A 24,082-nucleotide genomic window follows, 5' to 3' on the forward strand; every position below is an offset into this window, starting at 1 on the left:
TCTCATAAAACAAGACAAATTTTGCCATGTGCTATAAAAATAACTCACACATAATGGGTGAGGGCACTAAAGCCTAGAGGCTCTATGGAATCACCTCCATAAGGAAGAAGTTAACTCTCTCCAGGTAATGAGCATCCTGGAAGTTAAATGTCCTAGAAGGGATTAGTGCTTGAAGTCAAAGACAAAAATGAAGCTTTAGTTTTTGAGCAATGTGGGTGAACACAAAAGTTATGGACACTGCCTGGCCCCAACCATAAATATGGATTTGGAACAACTGAAGGTTTCAGAAAATGCCCACTATCTCAATCCGAGTTACCTATTCACTTGGAGACTGGGTTTGTGATACTCACAATATAGAAAAAAACAATCCTCAAATTTGTATGGAGTCTCAAAAAACCCCAAAGAGCCAAAGCAGTCCTGAATAAAAGAACAAACTTGGGGGATTCCTGGGTGGCGCAGCGGTTTGGCGCCTGCCTTTGGCCCAGGGCGCGATCCTGGAGACCTGGGATCGAATCCCACATCCGGCTCCCGGTGCGTGGAGCCTGCTTCTCCCTCTGCCTGTGTCTCTGCCTCTCTCTCTCTATCTGTGACTATCATAAATAAATAAAAAAAATTTTTTTAAAATTAAGAACAAAGTTGGAGGTATCACACTTCCTTGCTTTAGACTATGATGCAAAGCTAGAGTAATCAAAATAGTATGATACTGTCATAAAAATAGACACTGGGACCAATGAAACATAATCAAGATGCCAGAAATAAACTTCAGTGTATATGGCCAACTAGTATTTGACAAAGAAACTCCATACTCAATGGGTAAGGACAATCTCTTCAATAATGGTGTCAAGAAAAATGGATAAACACATGCAGTGAAATGCAAGTAGACCTCTACCTTATACTACTTACAAAAATTAACTCAAAATACACTAAAGGGGATCCCTGGGTGGCGCAGCGGTTTGGCGCCTGCCTTTGGCCCAGGGCGCGATCCTGGAGACCCGGGATCGAATCCCACGTCGGGCTCCCGGTGCATGGAGCCTGCTTCTCCCTCTGCCTGTGTCTCTGCCTCTCTCTCTCTCTGTGACTATCATAAATAAATAAAAATAAAAAAAATACACTAAAGGCTTAAACAAAAGACATGAAATCATAAAACTCTTGGATGAAAATTTAGGGAAAAACACTTTGACATTGGTCTTGGCAACAGTTTTTTGGATAGACACCAGAACAAAGACTAAAATCAACAAATGAGACTACATCAAATTAAAGGCTTTGCACTACATCTGAGACTAATTATGTGCCATATGTTGGCTAATTGAATTTAAATAAAAAAAAAGCTTCCACAACGAGTAAAGCATCAACAAATTGAAAATACAACCTACTGAATGTGAGAAAATATTTGCAAATTGTACATGTGATAAGGGGTTAATATCCCAAACATATAAAGAACTCATACAATTCCTTAGCCAAAAACTAAACAACCCAATTAAAGAGTGAACAGAGGAACTGAATGGACATTTTTCCAGAGAAGATATATGGGTAGTTAACAGACACATGAAACAGTGCTTGGCATCACTTATCATCAGGAAAATGCAAATCAAAACCAGAATGTCACCTCGCACTTGTTAGAATGGGTCACATCAAAAAGAGAAAAGATAATGTGTAAGCAAGGGTGTGGAATAAAAGGAACCCTCGCGCACTGTTAGTGGGGATGTAAATTGCTACAACTCCTGTGGAAAACAGTATAGAGGTTCCTTAAAAAATTAAAAATAGAGCTACCATATGATCTAGCAATTCCACTTCTTGATACATAGCTAAAGGAATTAAAATTGTGATCTTATGGAGATATCTGCATTCCCATGTTCATTGCAGCGCTATTCACAATAGCCAAGTTAGGAAAACAACCTAAGTGTCAACAGATGAATGGATAAAGATGTGGTACATATACAACACAGTATTATTCAGCCTTAAAAAAGTGGTAAATCCTGCCTTTTGTGACAACTTGGATGGATCTTGAAGGCATTATACTAAGTAAAATAAGTCAGAGAAAGACAAATACTGTATAATATCACTTATGTGTGGAAAATCTGAAAAAGTTAAATTCACAGAAACAGAGACTAGAATGGTGGCTACCAGGGGCTGGGCAGTGGGGAAAATGGAGAGATTTTGGTCAAAGGGTATAAACTTGCTGTTATAAGATTAAAAAATTTTGAGGATCTAATATAGATCATGATAACTATAGCTAATAGTACTATATTATATACTTAAGTATTGATAAGAGAGTAGAGTCTTAAATATTCTCACCACAAAAGAAATGAAAATTAAGTAATGGGATGGAAGTTTTATCCATGTAATGGTGATAATCATTTCGCAATACATAAATGCATCAAATCAGCACATTGTACGCCTGAATCTTACAGAATGTTATATACAACTATATCTCAATAAATCTGGAAAAAAATGACCAAATACTGAAAATTAAATACTGGCTGCATAAATCCAATTTATGTCACCGTGGTTACATTATCTCTACATTTTTGGGGTCATTTCCACTTCTGTCTCTTATAAGGATACATATGATTATATTTAGAAGCTACCCAGATAATAGGGTGGATAAGCTCACCTTCTACAAAGACTCCAAGTAAGTACAATTCATCCTTCTATCATAAAATATTCTTAAGTTATGGGACTAGAATGTGGACAAATTCTTTTGAGGACCACCATACAACCATTTATAGCTGGGGTTCCAGTTGACTCTTGTAACTTACTCTGTGGAAAATTCTATAATCATCTGACTCAAGGAAGGACAGTCAGAGTTCTGTTTCTGGGAATCATGTTCAAGTATGACATCTCCATCTGGTGCCACTACCTGATGGCCCTGAGGAAAGCCAGCCATAGGCCCATACAATCCATGAAGGACTGAATGAATCTACCTGTTTGTATACATTCCCTGCCTCTAAGTGCTTGTAATGAAAGATAACTCTTTATTGTTAGCAATATTAGAGTTAGGGATTTTTTTCTTATTGTAACTGGAAGTTTCCTCACTGGGAAAGTTCAAATATTGCACAATCATCTCAAACCACTGAGATAACTTAATTATATAAATTTCGTAGGTAATAGAATGAAATAAGTAGATACTAAAATCCTCAGCAGGATAGAGTTTACAGTGAACAAAATTACTAAATAAGTATATAAAAGGTAAACTCCTCTTCTCCATTACAGGTCTAACTCCAGAGTGTTACTGGCATGGCCCTACCCTGAAATCAAGTGGAAGCTAGTCTCTAGCTATTACCACAGTCTTGTTTCAATAATTCCCCTATCCTACATACTTTCTGCAATATTCCTTCTGAGAGTGATCCCCTCCAAAAAAATCACTATAAAAAGAACACTTTCCTCAAGCTCTGCTTCTGTATAGAACCTGAGCAAAGAAACTGAATTTAGAGGATTGAAATCATGTGTCAAACATCATAAGACCAGACAAAAAAAATAAAAGTATGTTTCAACCCCAAGTTAAAATTAACTTGGGCATTCTGTTGCCTGGCTGGTTTAGAGGTATTCAGTGATGGAAAAATTAAGCATTATGGCACAACCAGGATTCCTATCACTTTGCCTCTTTCTAGAAACCCAAGTCCAAAGTAGATGGCATAATCACAGCAAAGAAGGCATCCCACTGATGAGCTTTCTCAAGGCTCCTTTCATGTCCCTATTCCGTAGGCTATAGATAAAGGGGTTCATCATTTGAGGAACCACAACATACATCACTGAAGCCACTGCAGTCTTCTTGGAAGAGTCACTAACTACAGAACTAATGTACACTCCAACAACTGTCCCATAGAACAAGGACACAACTGACAGGTGAGACCCACAGGTGGAAAAAGCTTTGAGCTTTCCCCCTGCTGATGGCATTCTCAAAACAGAGGAAACGATTTGAGTATAAGAGAAAATGATCCCAGAGAGAGGAATACCACCAAACAGGCTAGCCACAAAATAAATCAGTATGTTATTGACGAGGGTGTCAGAACAGGCGAGCTTGATGACCTGAGCAAGTTCACAGAAGAAATGAGGAATTTCCAAGTTCTTGCAGAAGGAGAGTCGTAGCACCATTAGACTGTGGAGCAGGGCAACCACAAAGCTAAAGAACAGTGAGAGCAGAATCAGCAGAACACAGAGTTGGGGGTTCATGATAACAGTGTATCTCAAGGGGTGACAAATGGCCACATAGCGGTCATAAGCCATTGCTGCAAGGAGAAAATTTTCAAAACCACCAAAAGCCAGGACAAATCCAACCTGGGTAAGGCAGCCTGTGTAAGTGATGCTCTGATCCTGTGCTTGGATGTTCACCAGCATCTTTGGGATGGTGGTTGTGCTTAAACAGATGTCAGTAAAAGACAGATTGGAGAGGAAGAAGTACATGGGGGTGTGGAGGTGAGAGTCAGAATTGATGACCAAAATGATGAGCAGATTTCCCAGGATAGTGACCAGGTACATGGACAGAAACAGGCAGAATAGGAAACGCTGCAGTTCTGGATCATCTGTCAATCCCAGAAGAAGAAATTCTGAAACATCTGTGTGATTTCTGGGTTCCATGTTGTTGATGAATCTGAGGGGGAAAAACGAGGTAAAAATAAAATAAAATGAATGGTCCTTGGAGGAGCAACAGCAGCATCACCTGGAAACTATTTAGAAATGCAAATTCTTGGTGCTGCTCCAGATACACTGCTGATAAACTCTGACGTAATGACCAGTAATCTTAAATTTTAACAAACCCTCCAGATAAATCTGATACATGCTGAAGTTTGAGAGCCAGAGCTTAAGTAAAAAGAAATAAAAATTTATGTATATGGTGAAGCAAAGAGAGTATTCAAATCTTTCCCTCTGCTAATTTCTTCCTCCATCATCATCATATCTTACTTTTCTTTTCTCCACTCAAATTTGTGGCTCAGATTTTTATTGATCACCAGTTCTTTTTCACACATTGTGCCAAGTACTGAGACGAGACAAAGAATAAACCATGGCATTTCCTTCAGAAATATTGCTTGTCTCAAACAGAAAGATGAGAATGAAATTATCCAATTTCTGTTGTAGAGCATGGTGCCCAACCCTTGGTGTGCCTCAGAATCAGCTGATGTACTTGTCAAATTACAGATGAGTTGGATCATACTGTTACTCCATTTATCTATTGGGAAATTGAGGTGGGGTGGAGAACATAGTGCCTGGAAAGGACAAGGTGTGAACTCAAGTGGTTTGACTGCTGAGTTGACTTTCTAGACCAATCATTGCTATACAGAATTAGCATTCCTAAACCAACACTCAGATTTCATAACAGTTCCTTTATTTTTTAAAAAAAGATTTTATTTATTTATTCATGAGAGACACGGAGAGAGAGGCAGAGACACAGACAGAGGAAGAAGCAGGCTCCATGCAGGGAGCCTGATGTGGGACTCAAACTCCAGACCCGGGATCATGACCTGAGCTAAAGGCAGACGCTCAACCACTGAGCCACCCAAGCATCCCTATAACAGTTCTTTTAAAATCTTAATGTATTCACCTTGAACAATGCTCCAAATCTTTTCCCTTGTCTACAGTATTTGTCCACCCCTACCCATGAAGTTCTGTGTAGCAGATGCTTGACATCTCCAAGCATATACTCTGTACCTGAGCAAAGATTAGAAAATGTTGTGTATAAACTTGAAGCTCATAAGAATCCCCCAGAGAAACAGTACTCATCAGCATTAGCAATTAATTTTAAGAGAATCTGGGCAAATGTCAATGACATTCTCTATCTTATCCTAAGGAGACATCTTCCTTAGGGGATAGGTAGCAGGAATATCATTAAAAAAAAAAACCCAGGTAAATAAGAGGAAAAAAAAACATAGTCTTTTAAAAAATAGGTGAAAATAGCAACAATATTTGGTCCTTGGAAGATGGAGAATTATAAGATGGACTTATATGATACTTATAAGATAATCAGGCATCCTTAACAGAAGTACTTCTGTAAAGCAGTGGTCCTCTCCTGCCTAAATGAGACAGAAGTGGCCATGACAGCCTTAATCATTTGGCATATTACTTAGGCTTAAATACTGAATTTAATCCAGACCAGTACTTGATTTGTGAGGGGGGAGGGGTGGAATTACTCACTTATATGAAAAGCCTGGTGTCCTCATTTGTATAATGGGGACTATCATAAAACCTCATGTTTTTTTGCAGTGATGGGAAACGAATAGAGGAAAAGCATCTGGTACAGTACTTAGTACATAGGACCCTCATACTGACATTTCCATGAGTGAGTGTGTGTGTGTGTGTGTGTGTGTGTGTGTGTGTTCCTGCTGTGAAGAACAACACTTTATACATTTCACTCCTCACAAGGAAGCAGTGGGGTGGGGTAAGTTGAGGAAAGTCAGTAGAAAGACAGAATATCCCCAGCAGGATAGCTGCAAATTCCTGGGAAAAAAATTATGAACTGGGAACTTTTATCATGTAGAAAAAGAGTGAAGGATTCATCAATGATATCAATATTCATTTGAGGGGCACCTGAGTAGCTCAGTGGTTGAGCGTATGCGTTGGGCTCAGGCCCTGATCCTGGAGTCCCCGGATTGAGTCCCGTGTCGGGTTCCCTGCATGGAGCTTGCTTCTCCCTCTGCCTGTGTCTCTGTCTCTTTCTCTCTCTCTCTCTCTGTGTGTCTCTCATGAATGTATAAATAAAATCTTTAAAAAATTCATTTGAAATTGACACAGTGGGAGGATGGGGTAAGTAGGTGATGGGCCTTAAGGGGAGCATGTGACATAGTGAACACTGGGTTTTATATGCAACTGATGAATCACTGAACTCTACCTCTAAAAGGAATAACATACTATATGTTAATTAATTGAATTTCAATAAAATAAAGTTTAAAGTTAAAAAAAGAAAAAATGAAATGGACATATGATGGGGGTGCTTGGGTGGCTCAGTGGTTAAATATCTGACTTCTGCTCAGGTCATGATCTCAGAGTCCTAGGATCAAGCTCTGCAACTGGGGCTCCCTGCTCAGTGGGGAGTCTGCTTCTTCCTCTGCCTTTGCCCCCATCCCTCTTATGCTCTTTCTCACACGTGTGCTCTCTCTCTTTCAAACACATAAATAAAAATTAAAAAGAAAATAAATGGGTATATAATGAAAAATATAACAATTAGGATCACCTGGGTGGCTCAGTTGGTGAAGCATCTCCCTTCAGCTCAGGTCATGATCCTAGGGTCCTGGGATGGAGCCCAGTGTCAGGCTCCCTGCTCCTCAGGGAACCTGCTTCTCCCTTTCCCTTTGGTCCTATCCCTGTTTGAGCACAAGTGTGTGCTCTCTCTCTCTCTCTCATGAATAAAATCTTTTTTAAAATATAGCAATTAAAATAAATTACATAATAAAATGTATTTGATAAAAAATTAGTATAAATAATGAAGCCTATACAGGAAATATTTTTGAATTCCATAAAGTATACATTATTAGAAAATTTTAATTATATTTTGAGTCATTAACAAGGCATAATCCATAATAAAATTTACAGGTTTTTATTTTTATTCTGGATTATTCAAACAAAAACAAAAACCCATAGAGATAAATGAAGGGTGATACCCACCAATCAATAGCATAAAATTCACACACATCACCATCTTCATTCTAAATGGTTTTTTAAAAATATTTTTTTAAGTTTTATTTAAGTACCCTCTACACCCCAGGTGAGGCCTGAACTCATGACTCTGAGATCAAGTCTCATGTTCTACTGAGCCAGCTAGGTGTCTCTCATTCTAGTGTTTTTATTGCAATAAATGATCCAAGTATACACATTATGTATTTGAACAATCTTGATTCTTTTCTTTCCCTGGGGGAATCACTACATGAACTTCATACACATTATTCCCTAGAAATTTTTACTAAAATTAGTATTATTGTTAATATAATAACATAAACAACTACATTATTTTCAACTTTGAAAACCTTATATAAACAACTATATAGGGATCCCTGGGTGGCGCAGCGGTTTGGCGTGGGCCTTTGGCCCAGGGCGCGATCCTGGAGACCCGGGATCGAATCCCACGTCGGGCTCCCGGTGCATGGAGCCTGCTTCTCCCTCTGCCTATGTCTCTGCCTCTCTCTCTCTCTCTGTGACTATCATAAATAAAAAATAAATAAATAAATAAACAACTATATAGGATATTTATATTTGAAATTCTTATATGATTTATCTTTTCTTTATTATGATATATTTAGTCCCATTTTATTTATTTATATTTATTTATTTATTTATTTATTTATTTATTTATTTATTTAAAAATATTTATTCTAGAGAGAAAGAGAGAGAGAAAGGCAGCAACACAGGCAGAGGGAGAAGCAGGTTCCATGCAGGGAGCCTAATATGGGACTTGATCCCGGGACTCCAGGATCACAGCCTGAGCCGAAGGTAGGCACTCAACCACTGAGCCAACCAGGCATCCCTAGTCCCATTTTATTAATTTCAATTACCAGAAAGTAATCCACTGTATTGTTATGTCATGATTTATTCCTCCATTCCCTAACTGATAGGTATTATAGTTAATGCCTTTTATCCTATGTATGTTTATGAAGACATGTGCATTATAAAGCCATGTATAGGGGATACCATCACATTTGAGAGGAAGTTGTCTTAGGAAGGGAAGAACGAAAGCAGAGGATACAAAAATGGTGACTTCTGTATGCATTTTTTTAAGTAGGCCCCACGCTCAGAGTGGAGCCTCACATAGGGCTTGAACTCAGAACCATGAGATCAAGACCTGAGCTGAGATCAAGAGTCAGATGCTCAACCAACTGAGCCACCCAGGCGTCCCTATTTTGTTAATTTATAAAAAAGACCTGAACTTTGTGTTTTTTTAAAAAATATTTAAATTCAATTTGCCAACATACAGTATAACACCCTGTGCTCATCCTATCAAGGGAAGACCTAAACTTTGTATAGTAGAAGTCAACACTTGTTGATTCTGGAGTGAGTTGAAGGATGTCTTTTAATTTATTATTATTATATAAAATCATTTTTAAAAAGATTTTATTTATTTGAGAGAGAGCGAGAGAGCATGGGGAGGAGGGGTAGAGGGACAGGGACAAGCAGACTCCCTATGAGCATGGAACCCGATGCAGCACTTGATCTCAGGGCCTTGGGATCATGACCTGAGCTGAAGGCAGACACTTAACCGTCTGAGCCACCCAGGTACCCCAAAATCATTGTTAATCTTACAGAGAAACAGGTATGCTAAGAAGGCAGTCTTCTAGATCTCTCTGTGCTTCCACTTTCTCCCCAGCATCCTTAAGCAAGCTACAGGGATAATATACTCTTTTGCTCAGTGGCGTATTGAGAACCAGGAATGCAAATAATAGAAAAGCTCACCCAAACCCCTCCCCATGACCACCACAAAAATTCAAGTAAATTCCAGAACATTTTATAACAGTGATCTTGTTTGAGAAGGGGCAGATTTCTGCTCAAGAGAATAACTGGGTTCTGCCATTTTTTAAGAGATATTAGGAGACCAGCTGATTGAAACCAGGGTCAGTATCAGTACAAACCTACTTGGGAACTTGTCAACAGGAGGACAAGCTGGACTGCACGGGACACTCAGTTCTCATCATTTTATGCCTGCACACTCCTCACTGCTTTCCCTGGGTGAATCTGCAGCAAAATACCTGCCTCTCTTACAGAAGCATTAACTACGGGACTTTAAATTACCTGGCTGGCATCAGTGTAGAAAGATATCCCCTGGATATTGAAGACAGAAGGTTTGTCTCAGAAAGGGCAGGGAACACCAAGTGAGACATTGGGCTTGTGGTCAAGAAAGGTCATTCCTGGATGGAGCCCTAGGTGTGCTTCTTCTTGATTGTAAGGGCTGTTTGTTGAATGGGGTTGTCATAGGCTGACTCTACAGTCTCTCTCTCTCTATCCCTGGGGAATCAATATCCAAAGCTCCTCATTAGACACATGTGTTTAGTATCATTCTTATCCCAGACTGTGCAAGTCCTCAAAGACCAACATAATAGAAGAGAGGAATTCATGAGGTCTAATCCCTCACCATGTGTGGCCAGGTGTACACCAGGCAGTCCTCTCCACCTGCTCGTCCTCACTCCCCCTTTCACATACCTTACACATGTAGACACACATCCTTCTGGAATTGGACTCGAGTCTTCAGTTTTTAGATATGGGCAAAGGCATCTCAATCTAATTAGTGATATCAGGAAACCAGATTTTATTTTTATTAAAGATTTATTTATTTATTTATGAGAGAGAGAGAGAGAGAGAGAGAGAGAGAGAGGCAGAGACACAGGAGGAGGGAGAAGCAGGCTCCATGCCGGGAGCCTGACGTGGGACTCGATCCTGGGACTCCAGGATCGCGCCCTGGGCCAAAGGCAGGCGCCAAACCGCTGAGCCACCCAGGGATCCCCAGGAAACCAGATTTTAACTTAAGTTGAAAACACAGTTTATGTATGTTGGTGTGAAATATATGTTTATAAATACAGCTAAGCTGTGTAAAGATGCAAACAATCAGTGATGATTTTTTTTTCTGAGAGGCATTGAAGTGCTTCCTGAACATTCTGTAGAGTTCATACTGCAGATTTTAATCTATAATCTGTAATAAATCTGTGATCAATATAGATAAGACTTTAGAATTTCATAAACACCATTTCCAATTTCATCACGATGGGTTCAGTGTACATTTTTCTTTACATTAGTGGGTCATGGGTTGAAATTAATGACACTTCTTTTTTATTTTTTATTTTTTATTTTTTTGACACTTCTTTTTTTAAAAAAAAAAAAAAGCATTCTGCTGCTCTTTTTTAAAAGCTTTAATTTAAATTCCAGTTAGTTAACGTACAGTATAATGTTAGTTTCAGATGTACAATATAGTGATTCAACACTTTCATACAAAACCCAGGGCTCATCACAAATGCTCTCCTTAATCACTAGTTTATTTTAATCATTAGTTTATTTTCTATGGTTAAGAGTCTATTTCTTGGTTTGCCTCTCTCTCTTTTTTTCCCCTTTGCTCATTTGTTTTTGTTAAATTCTGTGTATGAGTGCAATCATATGGTATTTGTCTTTCTCTGACTGACTTATTTCAGTTAGCGTGATACTCTCTAGCTCCATCTCTGTCGTTGCAAGATTTCATGCTTTTTTCTTATTTAATAGAGTTATAATAAATTTCAGTGTCACTGGCAAAGCAATAGTATGCTGGTTCATCCATATTCTCAGTAAAATGAATGAAATTTCAGCCCTAATTTAATAGATGAAGATGGTGCTCAATGTTAATAATTATAAACTTCATCAGTAGTGAATGCAACATATCTAAAAGAAAGTGAAGGAAGTATAGAATTCTATAGCCTTTATGCAAAATTAATATTTCAAACATTGAAACATTGCCTGATCAAATTTTGTTGAATTAATGCTATTTGACAGGAAGGATTTGACAAATTCACTGATGTATCTTCTCTTTTACCAATGTACTTCTGCCATTCAAATCCTTCCCCAAATCTGTACAGAATCTGTTGTGAATGTTGCTAATATCACAACCTACAGAGCTTCATGGCCTTCAGGCAATCACCTCTTATCTCAGTAACATTGGTCAGAAATGATGAGAGTTCTTCCCAGAGCATCATGTAGATCCCCAGAGCAGATGTTTAAATTATGAGTCATGCCATTTCAAGTGTCAGAAGTGCTATGGCTAATGTATTGTTTTTCTAAAACTGAGATGAGGGAGGGCCTGGGTGGCTTAGTCAGTTAAGCATCTGACTTTTGCTCAGGTCATGATCTCAGGGTCTGGGATTGAGCTCCACGTTAGATTCGCACTCAGTGGGGAGGCTGCTTATCCCACTCCCTCTGCATCTCTCCCTCTCCCCACTTGTGCTCTCTTGCCCTCTCAAATAAATAAAATCTTAAAAAAATAAAAACTAAATTGAGCTAGAATTTACCTAATGTAAAATTAAATATTAACTATTTTTTTAAATTAAAGTATAGTTGACATACAATGTTACCTTGGTTTTGGGTGTACAGCATAGGGATTTGACAAATCTGTACATTGTACTGTGCTCACCTCAAGTGTAACTATCATCTGTCACCATGCAATGCTAATTTAGTATCATTCTCAAGGCTGTGCCTTTCATCCCCATAACTTATTCATCCCATTACTGGAAACTATACCACCCACTCCCCTTCACCCATTTTGTCTATCTCCTCATTCTCTCCCTTCTGACAACCATCAGTTCTCTGTATTTATGGGTCTGTTTCTGCTTTTTGGTTTATTTATTCATTTGTTTTTTTAGATTCCACATGTAAGTGAAATCACAAAACATTAACCATTTTTAAGTGTTCAATTCAGTGGAATTTATTACATTCATGGTGTTTTGCAACTATGACTATGACTTGTTTTCAAATGTTTTCCATCATCCCAAATAGAAACTCTGTAACCATCAAGTGAGGACTCCTTCTAGCTCCTGGTAATCTCTAACCTACTTTCTGTCTCTGTGAATCATACAATGTATGTCTTTTAGTGTCTGGCTTCTTTCTCTCTCTCTCTCTCTCTCTCTTTGCATTGGATTTATTTAATTAAGGAGACTAGAATTGATCTTTTAATAATCTCGATTCTTTCAATCCATGAACATGGTATAATCTTTACCTTTATTTAGGTCTTATTTAATTTTTCCTAGAACATGTAGTTTTTTCTTTTTAATTTCAGTATAGTTAACATACAGTGTTATTTTAGATTTAGGTGTACAACATAGTGATTCAACATTTTTTAAAGACTTATTTACTTTAGAGAGAGAGAGAGAGAGCGCACAAGCACAAGGGAGATATGAAGCAGACTCCATGCTGAGCTTGGAACATGATGTGGGGCTGTCTTACAACCTTGAGATCGCAACTTGAGCCAAAACCAAGAGGCAGACATTTATCTGGCTGTGCCACCCAGGCACCTGGTGATTCAACAATTTTATGCATTATTCAGTGCTCATCATGGTAAGTGTACTTTTAATCCTTATCACCTATTTCATTCATTGCCACCCCCTCTGGTGTGCTTCAGTTTGTTCTCAACAGTTAAGAGTCTATTTCTTGGTTTATCACTCTCTCTCCTTTATTTATTTATTTTTATTATTATTTTTTAAAAATTTTTAAATTTTTATTTATTTATGATAGTCACAGAGAGAGAGAGGTGCAGAGACACAGGCAGAGGGAGAAGCAGGCTCCATGCACCGGGAGCCCGACGTGGGATTCGATCCCGGGTCTCCAGGATCGCGCCCTGGGCCAAAGGCAGGCGCCAAACCGCAGCACCACCCAGGGATACCCTGCGCCACCCAGGGATCCCACTCTCTCTCCTTTAAAAAAAAAACTTTGTTTCTTAAATTTCACATATGAGTGAAACCATAGGATATTTATATTTCTCTGACTTATTTTGCTTAGCATTATACCCTCTAGCTCTATCCATGTTGTTGCAAATGGCAAGATTTTGTTCTTTTTTATGATTGAATAATATTCCATTATGTATATATATATATATACACGCATATATTATATATATAATATATATACCAACATTGTGTATATATATATATACCACTTCTTCCTTGTCCATTCATCTATCCATGGACACTTGGGCTACTTCAATAATTTGGCTATTGTAAACAATGCTACTATAAATATAAACATAGAGGTGCATGTATCCCTTTGAATTAGTGGTTTTGTATTTTTGGGGTACATATCCAGTAGTGTAATTACTAGGTAGTTCTATTTTTAACTTTCTTTTTATTGGAGTTCAATTTGCCAACATATAGCATAACATCCAGTGCTCATCCCATCAAGTGCCCCTCTCAGTGCCCGTCACCCAGTCACTCCCACTCCCCGCCCACCTCCCTTTCCACCACCCCTTGTTCATTTCCCAGAGTTAGGAGTCTTTCATGTTCTGTCACCCTTTCTGATATTTCCCACTTATTTTTTCTCCTTTCCCCTTTATTCCCTTTCACTAATTTTTATATTCCCCAAATGAATGAGACCATATGTTTGTCCTTTTCCGATTGACTTATTTCACTCAGCATAATACCCTCCAATTCCATCCATGTTGAAGCAAATGGGTATTTGTCGTTTCTAATGGCTGAGGAATATTCCATTGCATACATAGACCACATCTTCTTTATCCATTCATCTTTTGATGGACACCGAGGCTCCTTCCACAGTTTGGCTATTGTGGACTTTGCTGCTATAAACATTGGGGTGCAGGTGTCCTGGCATTTCACTGCATCTGTATCATTGAGGTAAATCCCCAGCAGTGCAATTGCTGGGTCATAGGGCAGATCTATTTTTAACTCTTTGAGGAACCTCCACACATGGCTTATTTCACTTAGCATAATGTTTTCAAGGTCCATCCATGTTATAGCAGATATCAGAACTCAATTCCTTTTATGACTAGTATTTCATTATAGGTATATACACCACTGGACTGTCTTGTGGATTAAAGGGTGCCTAGTAGCATCCTGCCTTCTACTTGGCAGATGCCAGGAGCACTCCCCTCAAATGTGACAACTAAAACTGCTCCAAAACACTGCCAAATATCTTCTGGGGGACAAAATTATCCTGGTTGAAAACCACTATCTTAGCCTCTTTCTGCCTCAATCAACTAGGGAAATATACATTCAGGAATGACATTCAGGGATGCCTGGGTGGCTCAATGGTTGAGTGTCTGCCTTTGGCTCAGGTCGTGATCCCAGGGTCCTTGGATCGAATCCCACATCAGGCTCCCCACAGAGAATCTGCTTCTTCCTTTTTTTTTTTAATTTTTATTTATTTATGATAGTCACAGAGAGAGAGACAGAGAGAGAGAGAGAGAGAGAGAGAGAGAGAGGCAGAGACACAGGCAGAGGGAGAAGCAGGCTCCATGCACCGGGAGCCCGACATGGGTTTCGATCCCGGGTCTCCAGGATCGCGCCCTGGGCCAAAGGCAGGCGCCAAACCGCTGCGCCACCCAGGGATCCCTGCTTCTTCCTTTGCCTATGTCTCTGCCTCTCTCTCTCTGTCTCTGTCTCTCATGAATAAATAAATAAAATCTTTAAAAAAGGAATGACATTTATATTTAAACAATGGAAAAACCATTATTAAGGCCTAGCTGACAATTTCAAGATGGTACTCCACTGAGGTCATGATGTCTACCCAAGGCTGATACTCAGGTAAACTCCTATTCCAGGTATAGAATTCTTACCAAATGGGGCTTTCAGGGACAGAGGTTCTTCCTTCTTGTAAATGGACAATAGTCACTCACTTACTGATCATATCCTAGAGTTCAATGTCAGAAGGTATCCACCCTTACTTATCTCATTCCACATGCCTTAGATGTACCTGTAGTCACATACTGCAGCGGAGCAGGTTTTGTCCCAGCAGAGAGCAGATAAACTCCTTCTGTGTGTGTGTACACAATTCTCCACAGTATAGTCTGATTAAATTGTGTGTCTAATGGAATATCATTTTCTTTTAAGGAAAAGAAAAAAAAATATGTAGTCATTTAATAAAAAAATACATTTATTATATAAATTTATATATTTTTATATAATATATAGTCAGTTAATAAAGTATATATTTATTATATAAATTTATAATATTATATATTATATTATGTATACTATATAAAATATAATATATTATATAAAATATATAAATTTATATAATAAATATATTTTTTCTTAACTGACTACATGTGTGTGTGTGTGTATATATATATATATATATATATATATATATAATGAGGTCAGATTAGACAGATTGAGGCCTTAGGCAAGAAGTATCAAATCGACTTTCCCTTTCTGAATGCCAATAAGAAACACTAAGGCGGTCAACCACAGCAAATTTCCACAAAACAAAAACTTTGTTTTTTTGAATCTCATAAGAGGCAGGGTTCCCATCCTGCTCATGCTTTTTTCACTTTTTATTTTGAAATATTTTTAGACTCACATAAATGTTGCAAAAATAGCACCAAGATCTTGGTGTACACTTCCTAGAGCTCCCTTTGATGGTGGTGTAATCTTTCATAATTTTAGTTAATTTCCCAAACTAGGAAACAGACCCGAGAGCAATACTATTAACTAAAACTATATGCCTTACTGGGATTTAACCAGAGTTCCTTTTTGGGAACACAGAAAAGACAGACTTCATGCATTCACACTGAAATCAGATGGAAGCCTTTGTCTGATCAAAGTCTCAGTTCAGTAAAAGAGGACATAGCCATTCTTGAAATTATGAATAATTTATCTATTTCCAGTCTCAACGTGTGCCAGCTTGTATTCATTAAAGAAAAACACTCCAGGACACCCCTTTGTACATTAATCCACATGCATGCATGCATGTCTTTTCTTTCTCAGTTCCCAAATACTGCAGCTCTCAGACTTGCTGTGCTTTTGAACCTCTTGTGGTGCTTTTGAAATTCCAATGTAAAAAAAAAAAAAAAAAAAAAAAAGAAATTCCAATGTATAAGACTCATACTAGACCAATTAAATGAAAATCTCTGGAGGCCAGGTTTTCAAAATTCTTCAATGATCCCAAACTGCAGCCAAAGTTAAGAATCACGGCTTTCAGAGATTCTGCAATAAAAAAAAGACTCAAATTGACAGGATCCCAAGCTAACAATACGCTGCAGTGGGAGACAGACTCCCCACTGAATTTCACATCAAGGCTAATTTTAATTTGTGCTGTTCAGGCTGAAGCGGCCTCTTCTCTCCTGCCCTCCAGGCTGTCTTGAACAGCTGTCAAATAAAGAGGTAAAGGATCTATACCCTAAAAACTACAGAACACTTCTGAAAGAAATTGAGGAAGACACAAAGAGATGGAAAAATATTCCATGCTCATGGATTCGAAGAATTAATATTGTGAAAATGTCAATGTTACCCAGGGCAATTTATAAACTTAATGCAGTCCCTATCAAAATACCATGGACAAAAAAATTAAAAAAACAAAAACAAAAACAAAATACCATGGACTTTCTTCAGAGAGTTGGAACAAATCATCTTAAAATTTGTGTGGAATGAGAAAAGACCCCGAATAGCCAGGGGAATAATAAAAAAAGAAAACCAGAGCTGGGGGCATCACAATGCCAGATTTCAGGTTGTACTGCAAAGCTGCGGTCATCAAGACAGTGTGGTACTGGCACAAAAACAGACATAGATCAATGGAACAGAATAGATAACCCAGAAGTGGACCCTCAACTTTATGGTCAACTAATATTCAACAAAGCAGGAAAGACTATCCACAGGAAAAAATACAGTCTCTTCAATAAATGGTGCTGGGAAAATTGGACAGCCACTTGGAGAAGAATGAAACTAGACCACCTCTCTTACACCATACACAAAGATAAACTCAAAATGGATGAAAGATCTAAATGTGAAACAAGATTCCATCAAAATCCTAGAGGAGAACACAGGCAACACTCTTTTTGAGCTTGGCCACAGCAACTTCTTGCAAGATACATCCATAAAGGCAAGAGAAACAAAAGCAAAAATGAATTATTGGGACTTCATCAAGATAAGAAGCTTCTGCACAGCAAAAGAAACAGTCCACAAAACCAAAAAACAAACTACAGAATGGGAGAAGATATTTGCAAATGACCTATCAGATAAAGGGCTAGTTTCCAAGATCTATAAAGAACTTCTTAAACTCAAGAGCAAAGAAACAAACAATCCAATCATGAAATGGGCAAAAGACATGAACAGAAATTATCACAGAGGAAGACATAGACATGGCCAACAAGCACATGAGAAAATGCTCCACATCACTTGCCATCAGGGAAATACAAATCAAAACCACAATGAGATCCCACCTCACACCAGTGAGAATGGGGAAAATTAACAAGGCAGGAAACAACAAATGTTGGAGAGGATGTGGAGAAAGGGGAAGCCTCTTGTACTGTTGGTGGGAATGTGAACCGGTGCAGCCACTCTGGAAAACAGTGTGGAGGTTCCTCTAAGAGTTAAAAATAGATCTGCCCTACGACCTAGCAATTGCACTGCTGGAGATTTACCCCAAAGATACAGATACAGTGAAACGCCTGGACACCTGCACCCCGATGTTTCTAGCAGCAATGTCCACAATAGCCAAACTGTGGAAGGAGCCTCGGTGTCCATCGAAAGATGAATGGATAAAGAAGATGTGGTTTATGTACAAAATGGAATATTACTCAGCCAATAGAAACGACAAATACCCACTATTTGCTTCAACGTGGAGGGACCTGGAGGGTATTATGCTGAGTGAAATAAGTCAATTCGAAAAGGACAAACATTATATGGTCTCATTCATTTGGGGAATATAAAAATTAGTGAAAGGGAATAAAGGGAAAGGCAAGAAAATGAGTGGGAAATATCAGTGAAGGTGACAAAACATGAGAGATACCTAACTCTGGGAAATGAACAAGGGGTAATGGAAGGGGAAGTGGGCGGGGGGTTGGGGTGACCGGGTGTTGGGCACTGAGGGGGGCACTTGATGGGATGAGCACTGGGTGTTATGCTATATGTTGGCAAATTGAACTCCAATAAAAAAAATTAAAAAAAAAAAAAAAGAGGCTAGAGAAAGATGACAACCAGGGGGCACTTGTGAGCTAATGTCAGGAAAAAAATTCCATGTTCACCTCATTTTAAAGAAAACAAATGGCACACACACAAAAAAATTCTCTAAATGGAAACACACACCAGTTTCTACATGGAAAGACTCAATATCATAAAGTTTCAGTTCTTTCCAAATAATTCTAGAAGTTGATGTAATTGTGAAATTATACCAACTCAGGTTAGAAGATAACTAAAAAGCCTAAAATTTACTTGCAAGAGTAAAAAGATAGGAATTCCAAGAATATTTTAGGGAAGCTGAATAATAGATATGCTTAAGCAACTGTCAAAATAAAGTAAAAAGAATTTTTAAAAAATGATGTGGTACTGATCTCAGGAATATGTAGACCAAATGAGTTAAATAGAAAACCTAGAATATACTTCAAAATTGTACCTGAAAGAATCAAGTGATTTTCTATAGGCTTAGATTGTACACTTGAAAATGAAATCAAAGCCCTTGTTCGAAATGAAGGGCTGCTATGTTGAGTTTTGTTTCCTTTGTGCATTTATTTTCTCTAGAGAAATAGACATATGAATAAATTATCATCATCACCATCATAAGTGTTATTGTTATCCCAGCTAACCTGTATTTAGTGCTTCATAGTTGTGTCAGAAATACTTATAAGCACATTGTATGTATTGTATCATTTAATGGACATAATAACTTTATGAGGTGATACAATTATTTGCCGCAATTTACAGATAAAGATACCGGGATTTAAAAAGTAGCGGTAAATCCCCATAGAAAGTGATGGTGAGGCCAGGATGCTAACACAGGTAATCTGGTATCAGAGCACAGGTTCTTAATAATTGAACACCTGGGTTGCTCAGTGGTGAGCATCTGCCTTTGGCTCAGGTTGGGATCCCAGGGTCCTGGGACTGATCCCTGCATCAGGCTCCCTACAGGGAGCCTGCTTCTCCCTCTGCCTATGTCTCTGCCTCTCTCTCTCTCTCTCTCTCTGTATCACTCATGAATAAAAAAATAAAATCTTTAAAAAAAAAAGAATTGAACCATAACTTCACATGTACACATATGCTTATATTTTTAACTATTCTTAAGCAGTAGGCCAAAGTCATGACATAGATGCCCTAAAACAGCAATGCCAATTTTCTTTTGGAAGTGATCATTTGATTTTCCTTATACCTAAATGTTTTAAAAAATTATGTAGTAAACATTACTTTTATAGCCACATAAAAGTACTTTTTTTTTTAAAAAGGATTTTATTTATTTATTCATGAGAGACACACACACAGAGAGAGAGGCAGGATCCCAACCCATTTCAGCACTGTACTGGCCCCTCTGACCTGAATCTCCAGGTGGGCTCCCACAGACTCAGCTTCCAAGCTTGCCCCAGCACCAGGCTAGCCCCAAGCTCCCAACTGACCCCAGCATCTGGCTGAACCTTGTGGCCTTAGGCTCCAAGTGAGTTCCCATGAATTCAAACTGGTCTTTCCCACTACCAGGCTGGCCCCAGGGCCCCCAGCCTCCAGGTCAGCTACCACAGACCCAAGCACCAAACCCACTTCAGTGGTCTCTGGTGCCTGTTTGACCCCCATGAACCCAGGATCCAGGCCCAGTCATATAGACACAAGCCCTAGGCCCAACCCAGTGAAGCCAGGTTGGTCCCTGTGTATACAAGCACCAGATCTGCCCACCTGGCAACCCAGGTACCAGACTGCCTGCTCAAGAACTCCAGCAATAAGCATGTAAAAAAAGCCAGTTTTATTGGCCAAAAATGGTGGAATGTTGGCAATTTCATATGACTCAGTCTAGTACTATGTTCTCTACTTTTGTCTATGGTTGGGTGATTTCCATAATTAAAGGGTTTTAAAAACTGGCACTTAATGTAGCAGTTGGTTCCATGGATGTTTATTGAGTGGACCCATGACCTGATAATCTGGCAGTGACCTCATAAAACTGAATTCCTAAAAATGCAAAAGTAGAGCCTCCCACTAATGCCACCCTAGGACCGATACTCGGAGCAAGGATCTGGCTGCAGACCCATTCAGCCCGCCTCTCTGTGTGTATGCCCATCAGGTGAGATTCTATTTGCTCCATTAGCAGAAGTGGAAGGAAGCTATGGTGTCTTTCCAGAGAGTTGCCCTCTTGAGGGTAAGTGGGGCTGGAAGCAGCCTTTGTTTCTCGGTGTGACCTCACTGGGTGAATGTAGGGAGATGTTTCTTGGTTCTTGAGCTGATGAGGAACACTAGCTTCAAAGAAGAGTGAGGACTACCTCAAGGAGAAGCCCTTGACCTTGGGGAGACAGAGTTAGGAGGCTAGGAGAGTTTGTTCTCTAAGGAGAGGGCACAGAGCACATTGGGAAACCTACAATTTGCACCAAGTTGCCTCCTAAAGACCTCAAATAGTCAATAGAGGCTTCCTACTGCTATGTCTCAGCCCCCGTAGGAAACAACTATTCAGGGAATAGAAGTGAAATTGGACAATTTGTCTAACAAGGAGCCTTGGGAATTGACTTCTTATTGGCCCAGAAATTGTAAATATTCCCTCTGTTCTTACAATTCATCCCCAGCCTAGCTTTTCCTCTTTGGGCAAGGTGGATACCTACCTGTGCCTCTATGAGGGATCCTTGGTCTCAAAGACATAGCTTCATCATTCTTGTCATGTCCTAGAAGCAGAGCCAGCATCTTTATTGGCCATCACCAGGGAGGAAACTGAGCCAAGTTTGCTTCAGTGATGTCAAGAAGAGGAAAGGTAGCCCAGTAAATGGGCTTGAGGGACAAGGAGAGCAAGAGAGAACCTCGATGAATGTTGGTAAAGTGAGTAGGTGGCAGCCTTTGTATTGCCAAAAACACTGGGAGATTTTGCTTGGCTGAGCTCAGCACCATTTCCCAGCTCAGAATCGAAGGACCACACCTATCCACCTAGCTCAAACTAGTGCAGCTAGAATGCCACCAATCACTTTCTAAAGCCAATGATTTAGGACGCAGTTCTTAGTATCTGGACCTGCTTTTCCAAGCCCCCTTGAGCACCTCAAAACACAAAGGCATTCCCTCCAAGACACATGTATTATTCCAACCATTGAGTCCCCGAAGCCCTTGGATTTCATGATCTTTTCAGGCTGAGAGGCCCTACAAACAAGTCCAGGGATTCATCTAGGATAGGATTTGGGTTTACTTGAGTAGAGCCTAACCAAGAAGAAGGGAAAACATGAGTCTCCCAGTTTGTAAGACTTAAAGCGTTTCCAAGAGCTTTGAAGGACATAGGATGACAAAGTAAGTGAGGGATAGCTTAGGTGTGCAGAAGAATATGAGATGAGGACATTGATTCAGTTAGTAATTTAACTTAAAAGGTATTTGCTAGTTCCTTTTGGTGTTAAAAACATCAGTCTTTTAGCCAAATTATGATACCACTCATGGTAGGATGTTGGCAGTGCTATAGAGGGGCGTAATCTCTGATCTGATGTCAAAACAGAGTAAGGGACGTTTGGGTGACTCAGTCCATTGGGTATCTGCCTTTGGCTCAGTTCGTGATCCTGAGGTCCTGGGATCGACTCCTGCATCAGGCTCCCTGCTCGGTGTGGAGTCTGTTTCTCCCTCTGCCTGCAACCCCCTGCTTGTGCTCTCTCTCTGACAACAAAACAAAACAAAACAAAACCACAGAGTAAGGAACCACCTTTGACAGGGGGCTCTGTAGGGGTAAAATTTGGTGGATGATAGCAAGTGGGCCAGGGAACTCCAGGAAAAGAGAATGCAGAAGGACAGCATGGCTCAGTGGAAAGGCTGTGAGCTTTGGACTCAGGAAGAACAAAGTTCACCTCTAAGAGCTGTGGGAGCTACACATCCTTTCTCCTCTTTGGGTTTCAATGATCACGTCTGTAAAAAGGGATCATGACCCGTTCCTCATGGTTTGTTGCTGTGACAATATATCATGCATATAAAGTATCTATTGTGGTGCTTGGTACATATTAGGAATTTATTAAATAACTTGAAATGTGAAGGAGCATGGAGACAGGAAGGAAGGATGATATTTTAGAGATTGGCATGTCGTCCCACAAAGCTGGTGAAAAAACATCATTTTAGGAGGGCAGTAGTAAAGTGAGAAGTATGGATTTGCATGGGTGTCTGCAGAAGTAGACACTTCTTCCAACTTTATGGACTGACTTCTGTAAGAGAACAATTTCATTTGTGTGTTGGGGCAGGCTGGAGCATGCTGTGACCCTGGGTCTAGTGGTGTGGGGTGCAAGTGCAGGGGCTTGTGGTGGTTTGGACAGGGAGGGGTGATGACTGCTGGGACCCACAGCACTGACAACTATGTGGTGGTCCTTGGTGAGGTGTCTGCAGTGGCCGCAAGGATTCTTGGGGTCCTTGGCACTGCCTCCAGATCCTTCGGTTAAGGACCACAGCAGACAGGAGTGGTGGCTGGAGCCAGTGATGTGCACACATTTGGCTGTGGGGACAAGTGCAGTAGGTACCTATGTAATGGTAGGGACTGGTTGCAGACACATGAATGTGTGGTGTAGTGGTGGGGGTCAGAGAAGGCAGCAAGAGCTGGGGCCAGCTATGGATTCATTGGCGGCTATGGGGGCCCTGGCTGTTGGTGTGTTTTCCCATGGCTGCTTAATTTCCCTACTGGCATTTGCACTGCATAGAGGCTTATGATGAGTGTCAGGCTTACAGGTACACAGCTGGGGGTGGCTAGTCCCAAGGATGCACATGGTTGTGAGAGCGGGGTGGGGGCGGGGGTCTAGTCTGGTGTCTTGCACTGGTGCAGCTGCAGAGGCCTGAGTTGACTGCAGGTGGGGTTCCTGGGCTCTTGCCAGGGCAGGGAGGGACTCAGGCAGCTGGCTTCCATGAATGGGAATCACTGTGGGGCAAAAGCTGATGAGATCTGCAGGTGGTCCTGACAGCTGTGCTCACCACTGATTCCTTCTTCAGTGGTAAAATCTGGGGAGTTTATCTGTAAAGCAGATCACTGGGAACTGTAGTCACTTATGCTGTGTGGCTGCTTTTCTTCCTTGTTTTTGCTGTGTCGATATATGTCAGCTTTGTAGGGTTTGGGTGGGGTAAATCTGAAGCAAGTCCTTTGCGTAGTGCCCCAGAAGACTGGAGAAGCTGGCTGCTTACCTGACTTTCATTCCTGGTAAGGGGATCGATCTTTCTTGCTTTCTTCCTTTCTTTCCTTCCGGGAAGAAGGACTGACAGTAAGTAGGCAGGACGTCCGTGTGGTAGGGAGGGAGGGAGGCAGGGATAGTCGGGAGTGCTTCTTGGAGCTTCTTCACTTACCTCTTCCCTTCCCGTACCATCCATTCACGTGACCTTCAGTCAATGACACCTTCCCGGCCCTTGCATTCCCTTCTTCCTTTCTCTTCTTAAGATTTTATTTATTTGAGAGAGAGAGAGAGAACTTAAGAGAAAGAGAGCATGAGTGGGGAGAGGGACGGAGGGAGAGGGAGAAGCAGTCTCCCTGATGAGCAGGGAGCCCAATGTGGGGCTCCATCCCAGTACTCCAGGATCATGACCTG

The 24,082-nt window shown here is 40.1% G+C and overlaps 1 protein-coding gene across 1 annotated transcript; it reads right to left on the reverse strand.

The window, feature by feature from the left end:
• Positions 1-3,639: 3,639 nt before the first annotated feature.
• Positions 3,640-4,578, reverse strand: OR7G6 (olfactory receptor family 7 subfamily G member 6). The gene is given in 1 exon segment (NM_001388680.1): positions 3,640-4,578. A coding segment is annotated over 1 exon segment (939 nt).
• Positions 4,579-24,082: the final 19,504 nt, after the last annotated feature.

Source organism: Canis lupus, chromosome 20 (genome assembly GCF_011100685.1).
Source record: "Canis lupus familiaris isolate Mischka breed German Shepherd chromosome 20, alternate assembly UU_Cfam_GSD_1.0, whole genome shotgun sequence".
Classification (NCBI taxonomy): Eukaryota; Metazoa; Chordata; class Mammalia; order Carnivora; family Canidae; genus Canis; species Canis lupus.